General features: G+C 40.0%; 1 protein-coding gene across 13 annotated transcripts in view; it reads right to left on the bottom strand.

Annotated features, from left to right (window-relative positions):
• The window catches only part of CPQ (carboxypeptidase Q), a 440,125-nt gene that overhangs the window by 342,855 nt on the left and 76,267 nt on the right, over positions 1 to 21,003 (bottom strand). For all 13 annotated transcript variants that reach the window (XM_057308086.1, XM_057308090.1, XM_057308083.1 and 10 more), the window contains one exon: positions 1,716 to 2,182. In XM_057308086.1, coding sequence (XP_057164069.1) covers positions 1,716 to 2,148 — 433 coding nt within the window. In that variant the 5' untranslated portion in view covers positions 2,149 to 2,182. The remainder of the gene's footprint in view (positions 1 to 1,715; positions 2,183 to 21,003) is intronic.

Raw genomic sequence — 21,003 nt, 5'->3', positions numbered from 1 at the left:
AAAAAAGGGGGGAAGAAAAATGATCAGAACCTCAGAATAATGTGGGACACCGGAAATTGCACCTACATACTCCCAGTGGAAGGACCAGAAAAGCAAAAAAGGGTAGAAAAATATTCATAGAAATAATAGCTGAAAACTTTCCAAATTGGTTTAAAAAAAAAAAAAAAAAAAACTGACACATCCATGAAGCTCAACAACCTCCAAGCAAGAAAAAAGCAAAGAGATCCACACCTAGATACATCAAAGTCAAACTGACGAAAACCACAAATGAAAAGAAAATCGGTAAGAGCACAATGACTCATCCCATACAAGGGAATCCCAATAATATTAACAAGTGACTTCTAATCAGAAACGGCAGAGACCAAAGGACAATGGACGACAAATTCAAAGTGCTGAAGGTAAAAAATTGTTAGCCAAGAATCTCATATGCAGTAGAACTGTGTTTCAAAAATGAAAATTAAATAAATAAATAAGAATGGATGAAAGGTTGGAGAATTTTCTGCTAACAGACCTGCTTTGAGAAAAAAAAAAAAAAACTGAAGAGAATCCTTCAGGCTGAAAGCAAGTGACACCAAACAGTAATTTGGATCCTTAGCCTCACAAAAATAAAAATACTTCTAAGGAAATACTGTATAACCATATGCCAACAAATTACACAATTTAGGCAAAATGAATAAATTTCTAGGAAGTCACAAACTACTAAAATTGACTTGAGAATAGAAAATATGAATACATCTATAACAAGGAAAGATATTAAGTTAATAATTAGCGATCTTCCCACAAAGAAAATCCCAGGACCAGATGGCTTGTGAATTCTACCAAAAACTTAAAAGAATTAATACCAGTCTTTCACAAACTCTCCCAAAGAACAGAAGACCAGGTAGTACTTTCCTACCAATTATTTGAGTACAGAATTACCCTCATACAAAACCAGATGAAGATATCACACACATGCAAAATAAAACTATCGACCAATATCCCTTATGAGTATAGATGCAAAACTACTTGAGATAGTACTGGCAATCTCAATTCAGTAATATATAAAAAAAGATCATATGTTATGACCTAGTGGGATTATGGCTTCTCTGCCATATGAAAACAGTCCATGAACAGTCCAAGACTGACAGCTCACTAGTGACTAGCTATATATCCCTGATCTAGTCATTTATACTGTCTGATGAAGCTGAACTAGGGTGCTGATAAGTAAAGGTAGAAATTCACCCTGGGTAATTCCTTGCATTTGAGGCCTCCGGTTCTGTAAAAATAATTAAATCAATTCCATGTGTAAAGATCTGTTCCCCATTTCATTAACTCTAAAAATTTCTGTACATTGAGGCTGTTTGGAGGAAATTACAGTTTCTCTATCCTATACACATTTATCTCAATGCTCTATAGAATGAAACTAATGGTATACTAGTTACAAATTAGTAAGCAATAGGGCTGATAAATATCATGGATCAATAGTTGTAGATCTTCATTTAAAAAGTGACCCTACACAATAAACTTTCTTTCAGAAAGAAAGGAAGGAAAGGAAGAAGGAAGAAAAACGAATATAAGAGTAGAAAACTCATTACGCCAATGGAATGAGAAATGATTCTATCGTCCATCTTATCACCTAAATTATAATATGAGTCATTCATACTGTAATCACCTATGTTCCATGACACTGATTTTATAACGTACACAGCAAATTAACTCGAAAAGACAAAGGATACCTTCTGGGGGAGTCCCAATGCTGCTGCCAAGACCCAAAATAGCCATCTTGTGAATCCTTGGCTCCAGCATCACAGCAGATTCTTCTCCCCTTTCCCAGTGGGGTATTTTGACCGGCTCCAAGTGGACATTCTCCAACCCATCTTCCTGCAGGTTCTGGTACATGATTTGGATGGCTTTTTCCAGGCTCTTGGAGCCGCTCGGTCTGGGTCCAACAGTATCAACCAGAAGTGCCAATCGCTCATAGGATCTGTTCTGAGCTTTACCATAAACAGCAAGGTTGATGATTGCTTTAGCAACATCTCCATAGCGGGCTACTTCTTCTTTTATTTCTTGAAAAGTCCTCTGAGAGTTGTCATTCTTATATATTGCTTTCCCAGAGTTCAGGGAGAACAGGTGAACAACACCAACAAACGTGAAAAGAAGGAACTTCATTGATTCTTCCCGTTGGTTTTCTTCCTAAAATAATCTATGAAAGTAAGAAACATGTTTTAGGGGGAAAGAATCTCATAGCTATCTGCCATAACCCAGGGATTGGGTTTTCAAACCCAGGGATTTGCTTTTCAAATAGGAGTCCCCTTCCCTTCTCAACCACTGCCCAACTTCCACCATCAAATTCAGGCAACATAACTCCCAGGAATGAAGAAGTATAAAGAGGCAATGACTGGCATAATAGGCAGTATTTATTAAAACCACAGAATCGCATGTTACCTAGTGATCCAGTTTAAAATATGCTAAAAGGTTAAAGTAAGACAACTAGGAAAGAGAGAAAGAAAGAGTGTTAGCAGTGTGGTGGTTAAAATGGTAGGGTTAAAACCATACTGTCTGCTGCCCCTCCCTCTAAATAGAATATGATGGGATTTAGAGTTCTCTGTACCTTATAGGCTCTTTCCTCTCTGCCTACTGAACTCGTCCATTGAGGATCCTGCAAATATCATCTTTTCTTGGTGCTTTCCCTAATGCCACCTGCTACAAATTTAATCCTCACAACAACTCTATGAAACAGTTTCTTAATACTACTTTTGTTTTATAAATAAGAATTCCAGAGTAGCAAGAGATTAGGTGACTTGCCATAGACCCACAAAGGATTTCTCACTCCAGAGTCCATGCTCTAAACAATGCTACTTTAAGGATGATCTGAGGACAAATGCCAGTCCACAGCTGTTTCTCACTAGTCTACAGTGGATACAGACATTAAGAGGAAACACATCCAGTGCTGTGCAACAAAGTAGCCAATAGCCTCATGTAGTTATTTCAATTTAAATTGACTTAAACTAAATAAAATGTTTAGTTTTTCAGTCCTACTAGCCCCATTTCAAATGCTTAATAGCCACATGCGGCTAGTAGCTCCCATACTGGGCAACACAGACATAACATTTCCATCATCATAAAAAGTTCTATTGGATAGCATTAATTTAGACATCTTTATAATCAGCTGACTAAATTTGTCAAATATAATGATTTAAAAATGGTGCTTCTCTTTGTATGTCTCTTTCATTTCATTTTTCTAATTTACTGCTGATCTATTTTGCAAAAAGTATCAGTCTGCAACAAATTTGAAATTTTAAAAGCTAGGCTTTCACCAAAAATAATTTGAGAATCACAGTAATAAGCTACTATATTATAGGGATAAATTCCAAATTCAGCCAGTATACAAGGCTTTCAAAATATGGCTCCAACTTTTCCCCCTCTAGAGCACACAAACGTTTTCATTCTTTTTTAAGTTTGTTTTGTTTTGAGAGAGAGAAAGAGAGCACAGGAGCAGGGAGTGGGAGGGAGAGAAGCTTAAGCAGGCTCCACACTCAGCACAGAGCCCAACACAGGCTTGATCTCAGGACCCTGAGATCATGACGTGATCTGAAATCAAGAGTCGGATGCTTAACCACCTGAGCCACCCAGACACCCCACAAATGCTTTCATTCTTTTTCTCAGTCTCTCTTTCTCTCTTCCCCTTTTCCTCTCTTTCTCTCTTAAACACACACACACACACACACACACACACACACACACACATCTTAGGGAAGCTTCTAGATACTGTGGCTAGCCCAAATTGAGATGTTTTCTAAGTGTAAAATACAGACCTGATTTAATCTTTAAAATCAAATACTTCATACTTAAGTACGAAAAAAACATAAATATTTCAGATGTATTAGGTTAAATAAAATATAACATTATTCACCTGGTTTTTATGTTTTAATATGAAATTTGAAATTTTTAACTTCATATTTATATTTATATTGAACAGTAATGCTCTAGCTGCATTGAACTTGACACTGTTCTTCCAATACCCAGGTCGTTTCATAACTCTGGATCTCAACATATTTTCCTTCTCTTTTCCTGCAAGACCCTTCTCCTCACCCTATTCCTCTTTTTCTGACAAATCTTCACCCATTCTTTAATGAAAATGCTTTAACAATCACCTCTTCTTTGGAGTCTCACCAAATACCACTCCGGAGTTATGTGCACCATTTTCCATGCTTCTACCATAATTAACAATATTATCAACTAAAATATTTGTTTGTAAATTTGTCTCTCCTACTCTTGAAGTCGAGTAGGGTAAATTATTCATCATTGTACCTTCAATCATTGTATCTGCGTATAAACACTCAGAACATTTTCATTTAAGGAATGAATGAGCCCTTAATCTCTCTAGATCTTAGAGTACTTGCCTTGCCTCCTTTACAAATAAACTGAAGGAATAAGAACTTGCTATCATATTTAAAAATATTTTGAAAAATTATAAAAACTATACATTGATGTTGCTCTCCTTTTTATTGTAACTCTTTATATGCAAGGTTCTTGGTTTCTATACTCACCATTACTGATGCTTGTTTTTAAAAGCTAAATTTTATTAAACCATGAAAATATTTCACCAGATTGCAATTTATTCTTCAAAGTACATTCTTTCAATGTGGTCTTGGTGCAAAAAAAGAAGAAAAGGTCAATGACACATCTATCAATTAACACTAACCACAAGTATCTACTTCTCATTAAAAATTCTCTAAGCAGGGCGCCTGGGTGGCACAGTCGTTAAGCGTTTGCCTTCAGATCAGGGCGTGATCAGGGCGTGATCCCAGCGTTCTGGAATCGAGCCCCACTTCAGGCTTCTCCGCTGGGAGCCTGCTTCTTCCTCTCCCACTCCCCCTGCTTGTGTTCCCTCTCTCACTAGCTGCCTCTCTCTGTCAAATAAATAAATAAAATCTTTTTAAAAAAAATTCTCTAAGCATCCCTTAAACATTAAATATTCCATAATATCTTTCTAGTGATGGATTAGAATCTTATAATGGCAATATTGTGGAGATACAGGAGAGCTTAGGAATCCCTAGTCCCTACCCTTCTTTTGCAGAAACAGGGCCTGTGCTGTGATTCCTAGATAGCAGATAAACCAGCAAGTACAATCAAACAGGTAACTGCACCAACTAGTGCAGACTTCCCAGAGGATTACAGATTGTTTTCTTATAGGAAACTGTATGCATTTACATATAATAGAAATTCAATGAAGGACACCCAAATGCAGTCTGAGAAGCAAACGACTATAACAAAAACTATGTACTCAAACAGTCTCATATATACAGTAGCACCAGAACACAGAGAAGAACAAAAGAAAGCATGAAAAGCTATAGAGAAGACATGACATCTCAAGACAGACTCGAGTAATGGCTCCACAGGCAGAGAAGGGATCACTTTCAGAGGGACAACTGGGACATCATCCCTAGGCTACATTCTGGTTAGAAGATATGTTCAGAAAATAAGGGTCTGCATCTAACATTTTTACATCTCTTTGCATATATGTCAGTTGAATTAATAGAAAACATGCCATTTTGATAATAATTCTTAATGCCTGCTAGCATGGTCAGTTAAATTAATTTTGACACTAAAAAATGATGTAATTACTTTAAAACATAAACCAGTATCTTTGAGAGTTGTTCTTAATAACTTAACTACACTTTATCTTCAATCCCACAAATGCAATAAATACTTATTTTTAAAAGTAGTTTAATTTAAAAGATGATAGATTTGTTCCCTTTCAATGGATCAGTTTTTCCCTGAATGTAATACCAGTACTTTAGAAAGTTTACTAAGATCAAAGGCACAGAACTACGTAAGAAATCACCTAAAACACCTGACATAAGTAAACACTAAACAAATATTAGTTGATTCTAAACCTGGCTTTCCCTAGAACACAATCTGAAAATTACTGATGTAATTCTTGGCTAAAATGCATAATTATATATCTCTCCAGTAGAACACTGCAAGAGTCTTTTATTATTATTCTTTTTAGGAAGGCACATTAGCCCAACTAAGATATGTTTTCATTAATAAATAGTAGAACATAATAATTATTACTAACAGTACATAGTTGGAGAGGTAACAAAAATGGAAGAAAATATTGCTGTATCGCATTCCACTTATGAAAAACACTGTAAATATGTAATTTGTAGTTTGTAACTTAAAACCAAATAATGTAATCCAATATATAATTTATACATTCCTAGCAAGAAATAGAGCTTTATAATAAAAATTAAAATAGTGAAATACAGAGACAGAATAAAACCAAATAAAGGCCAATATAATCAAGGACAGCTTGAGGAAATATTCTCCCAATTCACACATGCAAGGTCACCATACACCAAAAAATTCATTCTGGACTTGGAGTCAATTCAAAAGAGAAGAATGATCAAAGGCACCAGTTTATTTGCATGAAAGAATCAAAAAACACCCGCCCTCCTCAGTGTGAAAAGACATAGGCCAAAAGTAGAAATAGTTTGGTGTATGAAATCAAGAAGGGTTTTGATAACACAAATAAAGATTTACTCACTAAATCTTTTCATATTAGTACTAGGGAAGAGTCCTAGTAGCTCACAGCTAATTTTGGGAAAATCAAAATGTACAGTTTTTCACAATGAGTGATAAACATGTGAATAGTTCCCCCAACAGAAGAAAGAATTTGATAAAATCATGAATGATGCAATCATTGGAAGTTATTTTAATCTACCAAAAAGCACTGGCTCCACACTGACCCAAGCAAAGTTCCCTGAGGGTCACTCGGAGGATCTGCTGGCCTGAAAGACCTAGTCTGCCCTGGCTCAGATATACAAATATCCCTACACCATCATTTCAGTGAAATAAAGTTAAGCAAGCTAGAGTAGTATTTTTTTTTTTACAACCTGCAAAGAGAGAAAAGAATTCTATGGTGATCAACAAAGACAAGTAGTACTACTCATTTCAAACATCTCCTTTTTATTAACCGTAAAAAGTGTTCTGTTTTGGGTCATAACTTCATCTCGCCATTCATTTACCAAAAATCTATTGATCACCTACTGAGCACTGAAGACACAAATGTGTGAGAGAATATCCACACCCTCAAAGAGCTACCAAGTATAAATAGGAAGACAGAATGTAAAAATCCCTGTAACTAGGGCAGTTACAAGGTTCTGTGAGAACAGAGGAGAGGAGGGGATGAAGAGGCCAATGCCTGAGTTGAGGTTTCAAGGGTACTGAAGGGCATGTGAAGAAGGTGGGAGTGGCACTGAAGAAAAGGTAACCCAACACGGGAACAACCCAAGCAAAGACACAGTGGCTTTACAAAACATGGGCTCTGGAGGAAAGGGCAAGTAGTCGGGGGTAAATAGTGGACGATACAGTAGTAACGGGGTCCGACTGAGATCTACTGGTGAAGCTCCAACATATAGGGAGCAAAACGCCCCAGGGTGCTGAACAAGGGATACAAAGAACGTTTCCCATCCCTCAGGCAGCTGGAAAAGGAAGGACGCAAGGAAGGGAGGAAGGGAGGGGAGGGAAAGAAGGAGGGAGGAGAAAAAAGGAAGAAAAGTTTGTTTGTTTTTTTAGTTTTAATTCAATTAGCCAACCTACAGGACATCACTAGTTTCAGATGTAGCATTCAACGATCCATCAGTTGGGTACAACACCCAGTTCTCATCACACCACGTGCCCTCCTTAATGCCCATCGCCTAGTTACCCCATCCCCCCCACACACCTCCCCTCCAGCAACCCTCAGTTTGTTTCCTATAGTTAAAAGTCTCTGATGATTTTTCTCCCTCTCTGATAACTTCCCACTCTGTTTTCCCTCCCTTCCCCTACAGTCCTCTGCCCTGTTTATTTCACATAAGAGTGAAACCATATGATAATTGTCTTTCTGTGATTGACTTATTTCCCTCAGCATATTACCCTCCAGTTCCATCCACATCGATGTAATGGTAAGTATTCATCCTTTCTGATGGCTGAGTAATATTCCATTATATATATACACCACATCTTCTTTATCCATTCATTTGTTGATGGATACCTCTGTTCTTTTCTTTCTGATCTTCACTACCTCCCATATCCTCAGCACAGAGAACGCATCCAGATTCCACCTCAGGGCAAGGATAGCATATGAAGTTCCTCAAAATCCTCAAACACACCACTACTTATTACTATCTGGTTATTCCTTGGAATTTTCACTGAGGGAAAAGTAACCCACGCTTACAAAAGGTGCATTAGTCAAGCAATTCATTTATAAAAACACTCAAGATTTTCTTCCATTTAAAATTCCTAAATACTCGTAGCCTAAGTGACAAAAAAAAATCTAGTGCACTCTTGAACAATTACAGGGCATATGAAATATCTAAACTTAAACTGCACATTTTCTAAAAATACTGTTTATTTTTTATACAAAGGTTGAAGTCATTGTTCCTTTACTTGAATTCAAACTATAAAAATATTAAATATTATACCCTTCAAAATCTCAAACAACTATTTTTAAACCCATGCGGTATCATGCCTTTGAATTCAGAAAGTTCTATATTCAAAGGAAATTGGGAGCACTATTTGAGAAAGACTTGCTTTTCATATATTGTCTTCATGATCCATAGTTACAGATTATCTTTTTCATAAAAAGAGATAAAGTTCTTTATAATGTCGTTTTCTTTCTTTTTTACTTAAATCTGGAAGCAAACTGAAGCAAAACCAACTTTTCTCCTACTGTGAATTATTTTCTCTCTAATAATAGGTTTATATGTTGAGGAAACAAAACAAAATCCTTTGCTTCTATTTCTAAATATTTTTCCTAGAATAATATTGCTTAAAAATGTCTCAGGCTATGACAGAAATGCCAGGATGAATAGACTAAGTGAAGTGGAAAGGGACACGATGAAAAGAGAATGAACTGAAAGACAGAAGGAGTAGGATTTAGGGACTGAGGCTTTCACTGATTTTTAATTGTGTCACTTTTTTCTTCTGAAGACTGAATATACTACCTACATGAAAACTTAAATATTTCCCCTAAACTTTCCATTGCTGAACAGAGTTCACTGATATAAATTTAACTCTTAGTCTCATTCTAGAGCATGTCACAGACATAAAGACCAGAAATTCTAAATGCTGGCAGAGACAGTGGCACATCAAAGCTCACTTTCTGACTCCTGCTAACATGCCTAGATTTATAATGATTAGCCCTTTAACCATCTTAAGGAAGATCATCCTTTCCTTTATTAAATTCAAAATTCACACAGTGCCGGGCTTCCATTTTCCATAGCTGATATTACAATTATTCATTCAATCATTCAAGAAAGCTCATTGAGAACTTATGACATGTCAGAACTATGCAAGAATTTGGAGAAGACAGAAAAATAAGCAAGACTCAGTTCCTGCTATTGGCAGGCACTATTAATTATCTATTCCATAGCCATTCCCCCTTTTTCTTGCTAACCAAAGTTCAATTTTGTTTGAAATGCAAAGTGTCCGGCCTCATTCATCTAAGCCAGTTGTTCTCAATATGGATGGTGCTACCCCTAGGAGTCGTTTTTGAATGTGTGGTGGGGGAGGGAGCATTTCTGGTTGTCATGAGAGCGTGGGGGTCCTATTAGTAATTACTCGGCAGGGGTCACAGATAGTAGACGGACTGTGACACAGGGTACAATCCTGTATACTAAGAACTCTCTAACATTCCACATAGATTTTTTTTAAATGTGAAAAACCCATTATGTGAACCTTAAACCTAACTGTATTGTATGTACAAAAGTAGTTTTTTTATAGTTTTGATGCAAGTTGACTTCTTCAAGAAGCAACTACCATGTATATCCAGGGAGGACTATGCTTTATTTTCTTCAGAACTTTACTGTGGGCTGGTCCTCATCTCACCAAAACACTCATGACTACGCCGCTTCTGGTCCTGGAAACACCACCACCACACCCCTGGGCCATCTATGCTGTCACATTCACCACGCAAGCATCCGACTACTTCATTACGTTTAGTGGAGTCACGCCTGCAAATGTACATTTTGAAGTAGTTTCTTAGAAATTACTTTCCTTTAATTTCTCCTCTACATTATAGTTAGGATAGCATACTGATTTAATCAAAAATGTACATAAGCAGGTTATCTGTGATGCTTCTTCAGAATAATAAAACAGGTACCATAAATTATTATTTTTTAAAAAGGAGGGATTGCATCTAATAGGATAGTGAACTAGTGGTTTAGGTGAACTGGACAATTTTTTTCCTCACTCTTCCAGCCGACCTTGCAGCCAGAGGAGGCCTGTGACCCGGTTCTATCCAAAGAGACTCAGACAGAAGCCAACGACAAGAAAGTGGCCACAATTCTAGAGCTGCATATGCCACTTTGTGACCATGCGGGCAAGTCCAAGACAGCTGGTCCTGGCATCACTGAGCAGCTGAACCAATACCAGCACCACCAACTCGTCTGTTAGGTGAGGAAAATACACTCCACTTGTTTCAGCCACTGTTAGCTGGATTTTCTGTTCACTGAGCTGTGATACATTTCCAACTGCTATACTATTTTATGGGCTTCTTGGGGGTCCATAATTAAATATATTTTTTATACTGATACCATAAGGAAGGTCCAGGATCTGGCCTACAGTCTACCTAGATTTCCCACATGCACCTGGATTCTCAATATTCAACATCAAACTAGAATCTTCCCTTCCAAACCTGTTCTTCCTTTGTTGTCTGCCCTACTCAGTAAGTTAGAAACTGCAGTGTATTATTGGATTCTTGCCTCTCTCTCAGGGAGAACAGGTGAACAGTTGGCAAGTTCTGCCTGTAATTCCACCTTCAAGTTCTTTCTTGACTAATTTCCCTCCTCTCCACCTTATCATCACTCCCCTGGCTCAGAACCTCATTATCCTTCATTTGAAACACTTTTTCACACATATCCTTGCCTTAGAGCCAGGTCCCTTTCCAACCCATCTTCCTTACTGCCACCAGAATTATCTTAAACCTAAATCGAATGACTCCTTGGCTTGCAACATCTGTTTCCCCACTGTTCGCTGTTCAGTGTTATGGGTATGGCAGTCTTCAAGATCATTCCCTGCTGTTCCCCCACCCTGACATCAAAGCCCCAACAGGCTGTGTATCAGTCCTTGATGTCACAGAACACTCTTTATGCCTCTCTGATTTTGCTCATGCTATCCCTCTGCTAAAGTGCCCTTTCACTGGTGCCTGGGTGGCTCAGTTGGTTAAGCAACTGCCTTAGGCTCAGGTCATGATCCTGGAGTCCCAGGATTGAGTCCCGCATTGGGCTCCCTGCTTGGCGGGGAGTCTACTTCTCCCTCTGACCCTCCCCCATCTCGTGCTCTCTCTCTCATTCTCTCTCTCTCAAATAAATAAATAAAATCTTTAAAAAAATAAATAAATAAAGTGCCCTTTCACTCTTTCTCCATTTGGAGAAGTTGCAGTCATAACAAGGTCCAGCTCCTCAGTCTCCAGCTCCCAGGCAGGATTACTCGCTGCCTTTTCAACAATGCATTGTATGCTCCATGTTTTTGTGTCTGTCACCCTGCTGGACTATATATCACTTAATAGCGATAATATTTTACAGTTATAAAATTCACCAAGCATGTTTTCTGCAAGGAATATGTTTTATTTATTTTGTATACTAAGCAAATAGCAAAATTCCTGTCAATAAATATTTATAGAATAAATGAATAAATTCATCAAACAAGTAGTTATATTTCACAACATAAGTATATGGCTCTGATTCATCACTTTCATGATTACTTTTCCTGCATCGGACATGAATTTGCTCCTTTAAATTGTAGCATATTCACAAGTTGCTTTCATAAAGGGAGTCAAGAGACCCAGGACTAGGTCTTGGCTGTCCCTCTCTAGATGTATGACTTTGAACAATGTATTGGAAGTCTCTATGTGCAAAATAAGGAGTTGCATACCAGCTCTAATAGTCTACTACGGATTTTCTTAAATTTTTAATAGGAGTCACACTTTTCTTTGCACTCCATGATAGCACTTGACTAAATCACCTTATACCAAACACTTAATCGGGTCATATATAAAAACCACTACTCAGTCTACCATTTTGTCTCCTCCTACTAGCCAACTGAAATTGAACTCACAAAAGTCATTATGGATGCCCTTGTTCCTAAATCCAATGAAAACATTTCAGTTCCTATCATACGTGACATCTGAAACATTTAACTCTATGAACAGCCTCTCCTTTTCCAAATACCCTTCTTCCTGTATCTAACCCTTCCCAACCTTTTTCTGTAGGGTCTCTTTTCTCCATCTCTCCTTCAAAGCTTTTTTTTTCCTATGGCTCTGTCCTTGACCCTCTTCTCCTACTACATATTCTAACTGGGAAGGTCATCCACTTTAAGGCTTCATTTACCACGCATGGCATGAGCTCAGCTATAGGTTAATAAGCTCTCTGAGTTTGGATGCCCACAGACACCTCTAACTCAGCGTATCTAAACCCTTCTTATGACTTTTCCCCCAAGTCAGTTCCTCTCCCTGAATGCCCACTCTTGATGCATGGCATTTCTACCACTGATCATCTGCACCATTTGGGTCATCTCACCCTCTTTTAAACCCTTCAGCCACTTGAGTATTAAGTGCTATCAAATTTAAGTGCTAAAAAGCCCTCAAATCTACCTTTCCCCTCTAAATCTTCCTCACCAGCTTGGTTTCTGGCCATACTACCTTAACCTGAACCACCACAGCAATCTCTGAACTCATCTCTACCTTTCCCCTCTAAATCTACCTTTCCCCTCTAAATCTTCCTCACCAGTTTGGTTTCTGGCCATACTACCTTAACCTGAACCACCACAGCAATCTCTGAACTCATCTCCCTGTCTCCAGCCTCCTCTCCTCCCATACATTCTCTTTACTACACTGGCTGTCTTTCTTCAAAATATTTATATTCGAAATGTATATCTCTCCCACTAAAATGGGGACTCAATGTGGGCAGGAACTGTGTAGAAGCCATCTTTGAACCTCTAGGATCTAGCATTGATCTGACATTTAGTAGGTACTCAATAAGCATAGGCAGGAAATGAATTCGTTTGGGAAAACTCTAAGAGCTAGCAGGCATATGGGTTGGGGAGGAGGAGTGAATGTACATTCCAGGCTGAAGAGTAGCTCTTCTCTCTTTATAATTCAAAGAAAAGTGCTTAGTAATATGTACTGTCTTGAGCTTAACCTTTCTGTCTAAGCAGATAATTCCCAGCCATAAGACTATTTCTTCTTATAAGCATATGTGTCCTCATTGGCACCTAATTTACTGCTTTTTAGAGTAAGCGTTCAGACTTTATTTGTTCATATTAGTTTTCTAGTATCTATTTTTCACATGATGGGGGACAGGAGGGCAAGATAGAAAAAAAGGAAGAGACCAGAGAAGAACCTTTCCTCCCACTGTACCTTCAGTTATACCCACTAAGAAAAAAAAAATTACATAGAGTTTGAAATCTTTTGAAAGTCCCTAGTAAAAACTGGTGAAATGTGAACGAGATTTTCCCAATGGCAATTTCCTGGTTTCGATATTCTATAGCCACAGATGTGACCATTGTGGGAAAGCTGGCAGAAGGATACAACAGGATCTCTCTCTATTATTTTTGTGACAATCTATAAGTCTATAATTATTTCAAAATAAAAAGTTTGAAAAAAAAGACCTACCTACCAGACTCCTTTTTAAGCATTAAAAAAAAAAAAAAAAAAAAAAAATAACACTTATTTGTACTTCTGGGGGAAAAAAAAATACAAGAGTGAACCAGAACTGGTCCAACTCCAAAATAGGGAGAGGAGCGTTCAGGCCCACTTCTCCTACCATCTTAGACTAGGATTCACCTGTATCCAATAACTTTGCCATTATTTTTCTAACAGCCAAGATAACGAGGCTTCATTTCCAATGTCTCTGACTTTGAACATGTCATCCTAAATAAGGTATGGGCATCATAGAGAAAAAGGAGGAGGACTGAAGGAAGAGAGACAAATCCTAACAGCCAGGCAAAGAAGCCAGTATGTGATACTCCATTTATTCCCACTGGTTCTGGAAGTTAGTACAGCGACAGCAGGTTATTGAGGTGATGAGAGGAGCGTAAGTAGTAAACTGACAGGTAGTCCCCTTCCCAGAAGGAATTGTAGGAATTATAGGGGTGACAACTTGCTGGGAGAGGCTCACCAAGAGACCCCTCTCCTCCCACCCGCCATATTGAATCATTCATGGCCAGACTCTATAGATCTCAGGTGATCTTCTCTCTCTTGTCCCTCCTTGTGTCCTGACATTTTACTGTTTACCAGTGAGCAGTTTTTGAGTTTGCCTTCTAAAAAAATTAATTGGGCTCATTCTACTAATACTTTTTCCGGATTTCTTTATTCCTTTCAAGTTTCTTGAGTGTATAAAACAACGCAGCCTAAATTCCTACTGTTCTTTGTAGGCATATTTGTTCACATAGCCAAATGTAACTGACTTTTGACCTACATCATAATGGGACTGAGAGAAATAAATATAAAGTTCCCTTACATGCTGCTTAAGTGAAACAATATGATTAAAATTCCAACAAATGAAATCAACCATAAACCCTAGGACAAACTTTGTATCCTTGGCTTGCATAATCTGTACTGAAATTCAAAGAGGCTGTGAGACTGTTCTTGGTCCCTTTGTTAGCTGAAGATGCCAAACTGACCATGAGGGTGGATGCCTTTGAGACTAGGGGTCTGATCTGTGACTCGGCCACATGCATACACGCCTGCAGTCAGCAGCCATATGAAGCACATACGATCAATAAAAACACAGATAAATCATGAAGAATGCAGCTTATATGCCTTGGAGCCAAATACAAAGTGGGTAACCCTAGATCTGCAATTCTGAGGCCCTATGATCCAGGAGAACCAAAAAAAGCGATGAAAGGAAATGGGATTGTAGCCTCGTAAAGTTCTAGTTTTCCAGGACTTGGACCCCCAACATAAGAGTAACAGGAAGTGTTTTATTTCTGCCAGTAAAAGCAGCAAAGCATTTGTCTTCGATCTGGTGATATTAAAAAGCTATTAAAAGGCACGGCAGCCTCTTCCAGAGGCAGGAGAGAGAATATGGTCTTCCTTGAATCAGACAAAGTGCAGAAATCTTCCAGAGAGTCAGCTGCAGAAAACTATAAAGCTAGAGATATATAGATTTAATTACCATTCACCAATATAGGGTTACAGTAAGCTGACTGTATTAATGTGTTTTTATTGCTAAACAGCATGTTTCCCCCATGTATCTTCCCCTGAACTGGTTAATAACAAGTTCCAACGAACACTCTGGTAGAGATATTAGTAATTTCCTTTGGAACACGCCTTTCAGTTTCCCTCACTTTAGCCAGGCTCCCCTATCCCATAAACACAAAAGCAGAAAGACCCTCAATGAATCTTGCTGCAAACGCAATTTCTGTTACAGCCCAAGCCAGGGAGGCCTGTTCAGCAAGTCACTTACTGCAAAATTTGCTATTAAACCTGTCAAACAGACATATATGAAAACACCGCTTCACTAAACAGCTGTTAAGTTTCATGAGCTTAAAAAGGAAATACCATCTAGCTATACACTGTTAACTCAACAGAGATTCACCATTCAGGTTTAAAATCTGATACGCGGGTACACTGTTCCCCAAATCCTAGCATTTGCTCTCTGCTACGAGATGGCTGACACATAGCAGCATTAGCAAACACCGGCTGAGAGCACACACATACTTCCTTCACGGCAGTGCGAGCTAAGCTCCCTCCTTCCGCGTGGGGCATGCGGCATCTGTTGCTTCGGGCTCTTGCACAGGAAAAAGAGCATTTCTCAACGGTGTCAAGGGGAAATGAATGCACTGATTCCTCTCTGTCCCAGTGGTCAGACATTAATCAAAGGTGGCAAAAGAAAAGAGTTAAGCCAAATAGATTCACAGTAATGGAGCTAAAACAATTATTCAAAGTGCTTACTCAGTCAATGTAAAATAAAACCATTGAAGCACTACATCAGTGAACAGCCAGCAACTTTATCCTGGGGGGAAAGAGCATTCATAAAGCAAGCTTTCTAGGAAGTGGAGAAAGCAAGGTGATACAGCAGATGCTTGACAGCAGGAAATTAAAAAGGGGACCTAAACAAAATAAAGACGGAATTAGGGAGACACTTAGGGAGAGACGAGCACGGAGTGTGGAGCAAAGGCCGTGGCAGAAAAGGCACCCCAGTCCAGAAGTGAGGGGGAAGGAGAAAAGAGCCCACAGAGGCCCAGGGACCGGCAGAGAGCGCTTTTTCGTAAAGGGCAATTGCTAAAATTCAAAAAGCCATTTTTAAGAAGAGAATCCCATTCATCAAGAGATGAGGTGTATGATTTAAAGGATTATGAAGATAGGTTTAAAGGAAAAGATTCCTGGATCCCGGAGAGAGACTGCAGACGAAACAGGGAGAAGAGAACTGGCTTCCCTCTGGGGAGAGACAGAAAAGGCTTAGGAGGAGGACAGAGAGAAATCAGAAGAACCACAGCTTATCTCAATTTTTGTGACTTATTTCCCAATCTCTCACTCGAAAGATGAAAAGCCCATCGTCAGGTCACCCAAGTCATTGTGATGGGAAATGAGGTGAGGAAACACTCAGTTTGGAATAATCACCCCATAACTGCCTAGAGGTCTACTAAATCTGTGAAGGATCGGCCTATTTCCTCAATGTAGTGTGTTTGATTTCCCTCCAGAGAATGCAGGAAATTGTAGCCTTTGAAACAGATGAGAAGTTTTGGATAACATCAGATTCTACTGGAAAGCCCCGGGGAATGAGCCGGCAACTCGCAGCCCGCACCACGGTGTCTGATACATTTAGTAGCAGATGAGGGGAAGTTTGTTGTGACAGCTGTGCGGAAAAAAGTCTGAAGGTTAGGTGGGTTTGCAACATGAGAAGGTGATCTGGGTTCGGAAAAAGCAAAGCCATCTTCAGAAGAGCTCACAGAAAAATGAACAAAAGGAAGCGCAGAGCAGGTGGGGGAAGCAGAGCGAGCCCGGCTTGTTGGGAAGTTCTCTGCCCTGTTTCCCTGCATCGGGAGTGCCTACTGCCCGGTCCGAAGACACCCCCCCCCCAAAAGCAGTTGCACCATGCGCTTTTAGAGCGGTTAGGCCTGCCCAAGAGTGGGAATATCGTACCACTTGCAAGATCCACAGATACAGAGCAAACTTTTATACTTGAAGATGATTTTCCTCTCTTCTGTCCACCTGAGGACTAAGGCGATCTTCTCTCAGACGGTGGCTGCTGCCCGCCCCTCCCTCATTCGCGGGCCACGCTGCTGCTCTGTCCCACACAGCACCCCCCCCCCCCCAAGCTGCGCGTGTCCCCCTGGTCTTCTCTCTCCTCCACCGCTTGCTCACAGGCAGGACATGAAACACCTCATGCTGCACCCGCCCAGCATCAGAGGGAAAAGACCCTGACGAATTGGAAGCAGGAAGATAAACGCGGAGTGACAGAGATAACAGCTGAAACCCTCTAGAAGTGACCTCTGTGTAGCCTGCTCTGGAAGTCATGTTCCTCCTTTGACGGAGGCAGGAGGGAAGGAAAGAGGAAGAAAGCCAGTATGGACCTCTGCCCTAGCAAGTGACTGGGCTACGTGCTTTCATATAGCGATCATCTGACTCAGTCCTCATAAGCAGCCACTGAGGGGTAGGGGTACTTCCAAAACGGAGGCTCAGAGAACGTGATTTGCTCATGGACAATTGGGTAGTAAGAGGCAGAAGCCTCTCCTTCACTTCTTTGAGGAGCAAACGCTAAGGCACCCTTGGAAAAGCCTTGTCAGACCCTCATAGTTTGGGTTGGGGGCCCCCTCGTGTGACTGTATTCTAGGTACTTCCTCCACGGTACGTAACACTCGGCATTATAACTGCCTGTTTATTTCTCGTCTCCGTCTCTAGACTGAGGCAGCTCACTGAAGGCAGAGGCAACCTCTTCAGCACGCCTCCGTGCTAAATACAAGGCCCGGTCTCTACGGGCTCCAAGAATGCTGGGCCGGAGAGGAGAACCCACCATCCCATGCTGTCTCTGAAGAACACTGCTTGGAATTGTAGTTTCACCAAGTGCTTAGTGAGATGAACAAGATTAGTTATGAAGACTACACATCTCCTGCTTTCGAGCTCAGACTCTGCGGTCTCCGTGGTTCTAATGCCGCTCTGTGGCACCTAGTTATGGACTCGTAAAACAGGGTGTTTAAATGCAAGTGGCTCTACAGCTCTGTAATACTTGCTATTCCCTGGTTGAAAACGAATGTTGGTTTTTTTCCAGGTTCTTTTCTGTAAAGTAATGAGAAACCCGGGTAAGCCCTGCTTGCTACTCTCAGAATCCCACAGACACCAATTATTCACACTCAATGTCACAACTTCAAAATGTTTAAGATGCTCTGAACTTTAGTGGGTTCTTTCTTTCAGAGATGGGAACAAAAAGAGAGCCAAATTACCTTAGCCCGTGTTTTTGGAAGTCATTATGGTTTCTGCACCATAGAACCCATGCAATTGTTCCAGCAATCCTGTTCCAGTGCCTGTTTCCAAAGTAGAAAATACATGACTTGACCACCAGGAATGTCTGTACTAAGTCCAAGTGCACAGCAGAGTAGCTCTGCCTCGGCTGTTACCCCGAAGCCCCATCAGGTAGCAAAGTCTGATCAACCCAGAAAACCAGCAAAAAGAAGCCAACCAAACAACTAAGTCCAGATTGCAGTAAATCTGCTTCCAGTTATTTTTCTCTCTTGTTCCAAACACATCTAGGTGTGGGCTCTAATAAAGGCTTGTGCAAAAGCTGGTTTTACTGAATGCCATACCCAATGGGGAGAGCAAATTGTGGACTTGAAAAAAAAATAGCCTCTAGCAACTAGAACCAAGCTGGACATGCATGTAAGGTACTGAACTCCATGGAAAAAAAGCTGAGCCTTTCTCAATTTGTTTTGGCGTTTGTGTGGTTCCGTGCTGTATTTTAGGGCTACCACCACTGTGGGAAATCTCTCCTCGGTCTGCTGACTGCCTGGATTGGGCTTGTCCTAAAGTATACAAGAAAAATGGTCCCTCCTATGCTGCTGAGGTAGTAGAAATTCAAAAGCTGAAGGCTAACCCTCTTGTATTTTTTCACCTTATTCTTTAATTCTTCATACCTTTAGTCCAAATACTTTCAATAACATTTTTAGCAGAGTTATTGAGGTATAATTAACATAAAATAAACTATATATATATGTCAAATATGCAATTTGATAAGTTGATATCATACTGAAAGTATGATCCATAAAGGAAAAATTGATAACTTGGACTTTAATTACTTTTTAAGCATTTTTCCTTTAAAAAAAAAAAAAACTTATGCACAGCACCTATACAGAGAACAAATATAAGCACAGCTCCTTTTGAAGGGGGCAGGGATCCTGGGTACTATTTCCTTAGTCCCCTCATCACCTCCCTTTGTGGCTTCTAAGCTGTCTCTGTAAAACACAGGGCTACAGATAAAAAGTAGAAACCACTGGATTTTATTAACAGGATGTTTGTATCTGCCCAAAATAACCGCTAACTTTTGTTGAGAGGCTATGTACGCATTACATAATGTGATAGATACCTTCTTGTATTTTGTTCTCTTTTAATTCCATTAAGTGGGTATTATTTACATTCACACATGAGGAAATTAAGGCTCTTACAGCCACAGCTGGAATCTGAACCCAGTGCTGACCCACCCAAGACCACACTCCTTTGGGTTCCAATGTTCAGGGACACCATACACACATTGCCTTGGAACCAAACATAAAAGACAAGAACTTGGACTTTCTGTGGACATAAACCACTTGTACAAAGTAACTGTCAATTCTAAAACATGAAATTCTTATTTCCCTAGAAAAATAAACTCCAGCTAAAATAACATATAATAAACATCCAGGATATTCTTCCTATAAAGCCATGCCACCATGTGATAGTGCGATAACCTCGCTATAGAGCAAATGGCTTTGGCAAGGCCCTTCTCCCAGACACACACATACCTTTCTGCTATCAAGAACAAGTGGCACGTGGGGGTCTGCAGCTAGCTGATAAATTCCATTTGTTTAAAGGCCTAAGTAAGCCAGTTAACTTTGCAGCATTCAGAAGAGGGGTGCAATAGCAAATTGGTTATGAATATATTAATGTCACACAAACAATAAAGAGCCAGAGCCTTGATTAGGCCCAAGGTTTGATGCTATTAGTGGAGGTAACAGTTACAATAATATCTAATCTTTATCAAGTCCTAAGGACCTTAATATCATGTTATCTCATTTGATCCTCACAACAACGCTGTGATAGATGGAAAAGAGGCTTAGGGAAGATAAATGACAAGGTCAAGTTCAAGTAGTAAATGAGGGGCACAGTCACGATTTGCACCCAGATCAGTGACTACAGAACAAGTTCTCTGAACTACTGCTATGGTCTACCTCTCTTAAGAGAGAGGAAGGGAAAGAAAACAAGAAAACTCTCCAATATCTTCTTTGTAACCTTCCACTCCATTCCCTGGGGCAGGGCATTCAATCCCCTGCTCATCTCACAGACCCTATAGAAGGGGTCCGCCAGTGGAGAAGCCAGTGCAGGACTGCAGGGGAGGAAAATGAGAGGTGCTGGGCAGAAGGTGCAGAACGCCCAGGCTCCTGGAGGTGGTGAGTCACACCTGTGAGGCACTTGGTCTGCATGCAGTTTATCTACGGCTGATGGCACCACAGACTTCGGGCCGGTTTGCGCATATCAGGGGCAGACATGCGGCTTTCTTCCCCTGAGTGGAAAACCCAGTCAAGCCAATCTTCCTTGCTCAAAACCACCTCAGACCAGGAAGGCCTTAGAAAGAACGGGAAAATGCTTGTCACCCACGACTTATGCACTTGGGCAACAGGGAACTGAAGATTTAGAAGGGATGTTTTTACCCAAAAGTCCCTAACAGCTGCTTATTCCCTATGAAGTTTCAGGCAGAAGGCTCAGCCACACAACAGTTTAATTGACACATATCCTAACTGAGACTTTTATAGCTTTAGTTTTTCTTGTTAGAAGATTTTGCCTCT

The sequence above is a fragment of the Ursus arctos genome, unplaced genomic scaffold (genome assembly GCF_023065955.2).
Source record: "Ursus arctos isolate Adak ecotype North America unplaced genomic scaffold, UrsArc2.0 scaffold_6, whole genome shotgun sequence".
Lineage (NCBI taxonomy): Eukaryota > Metazoa > Chordata > Mammalia > Carnivora > Ursidae > Ursus > Ursus arctos.
The sequence above is the reverse complement of the archived record's forward strand: the minus strand, read 5'-3'. Positions and strand labels throughout refer to the sequence as shown.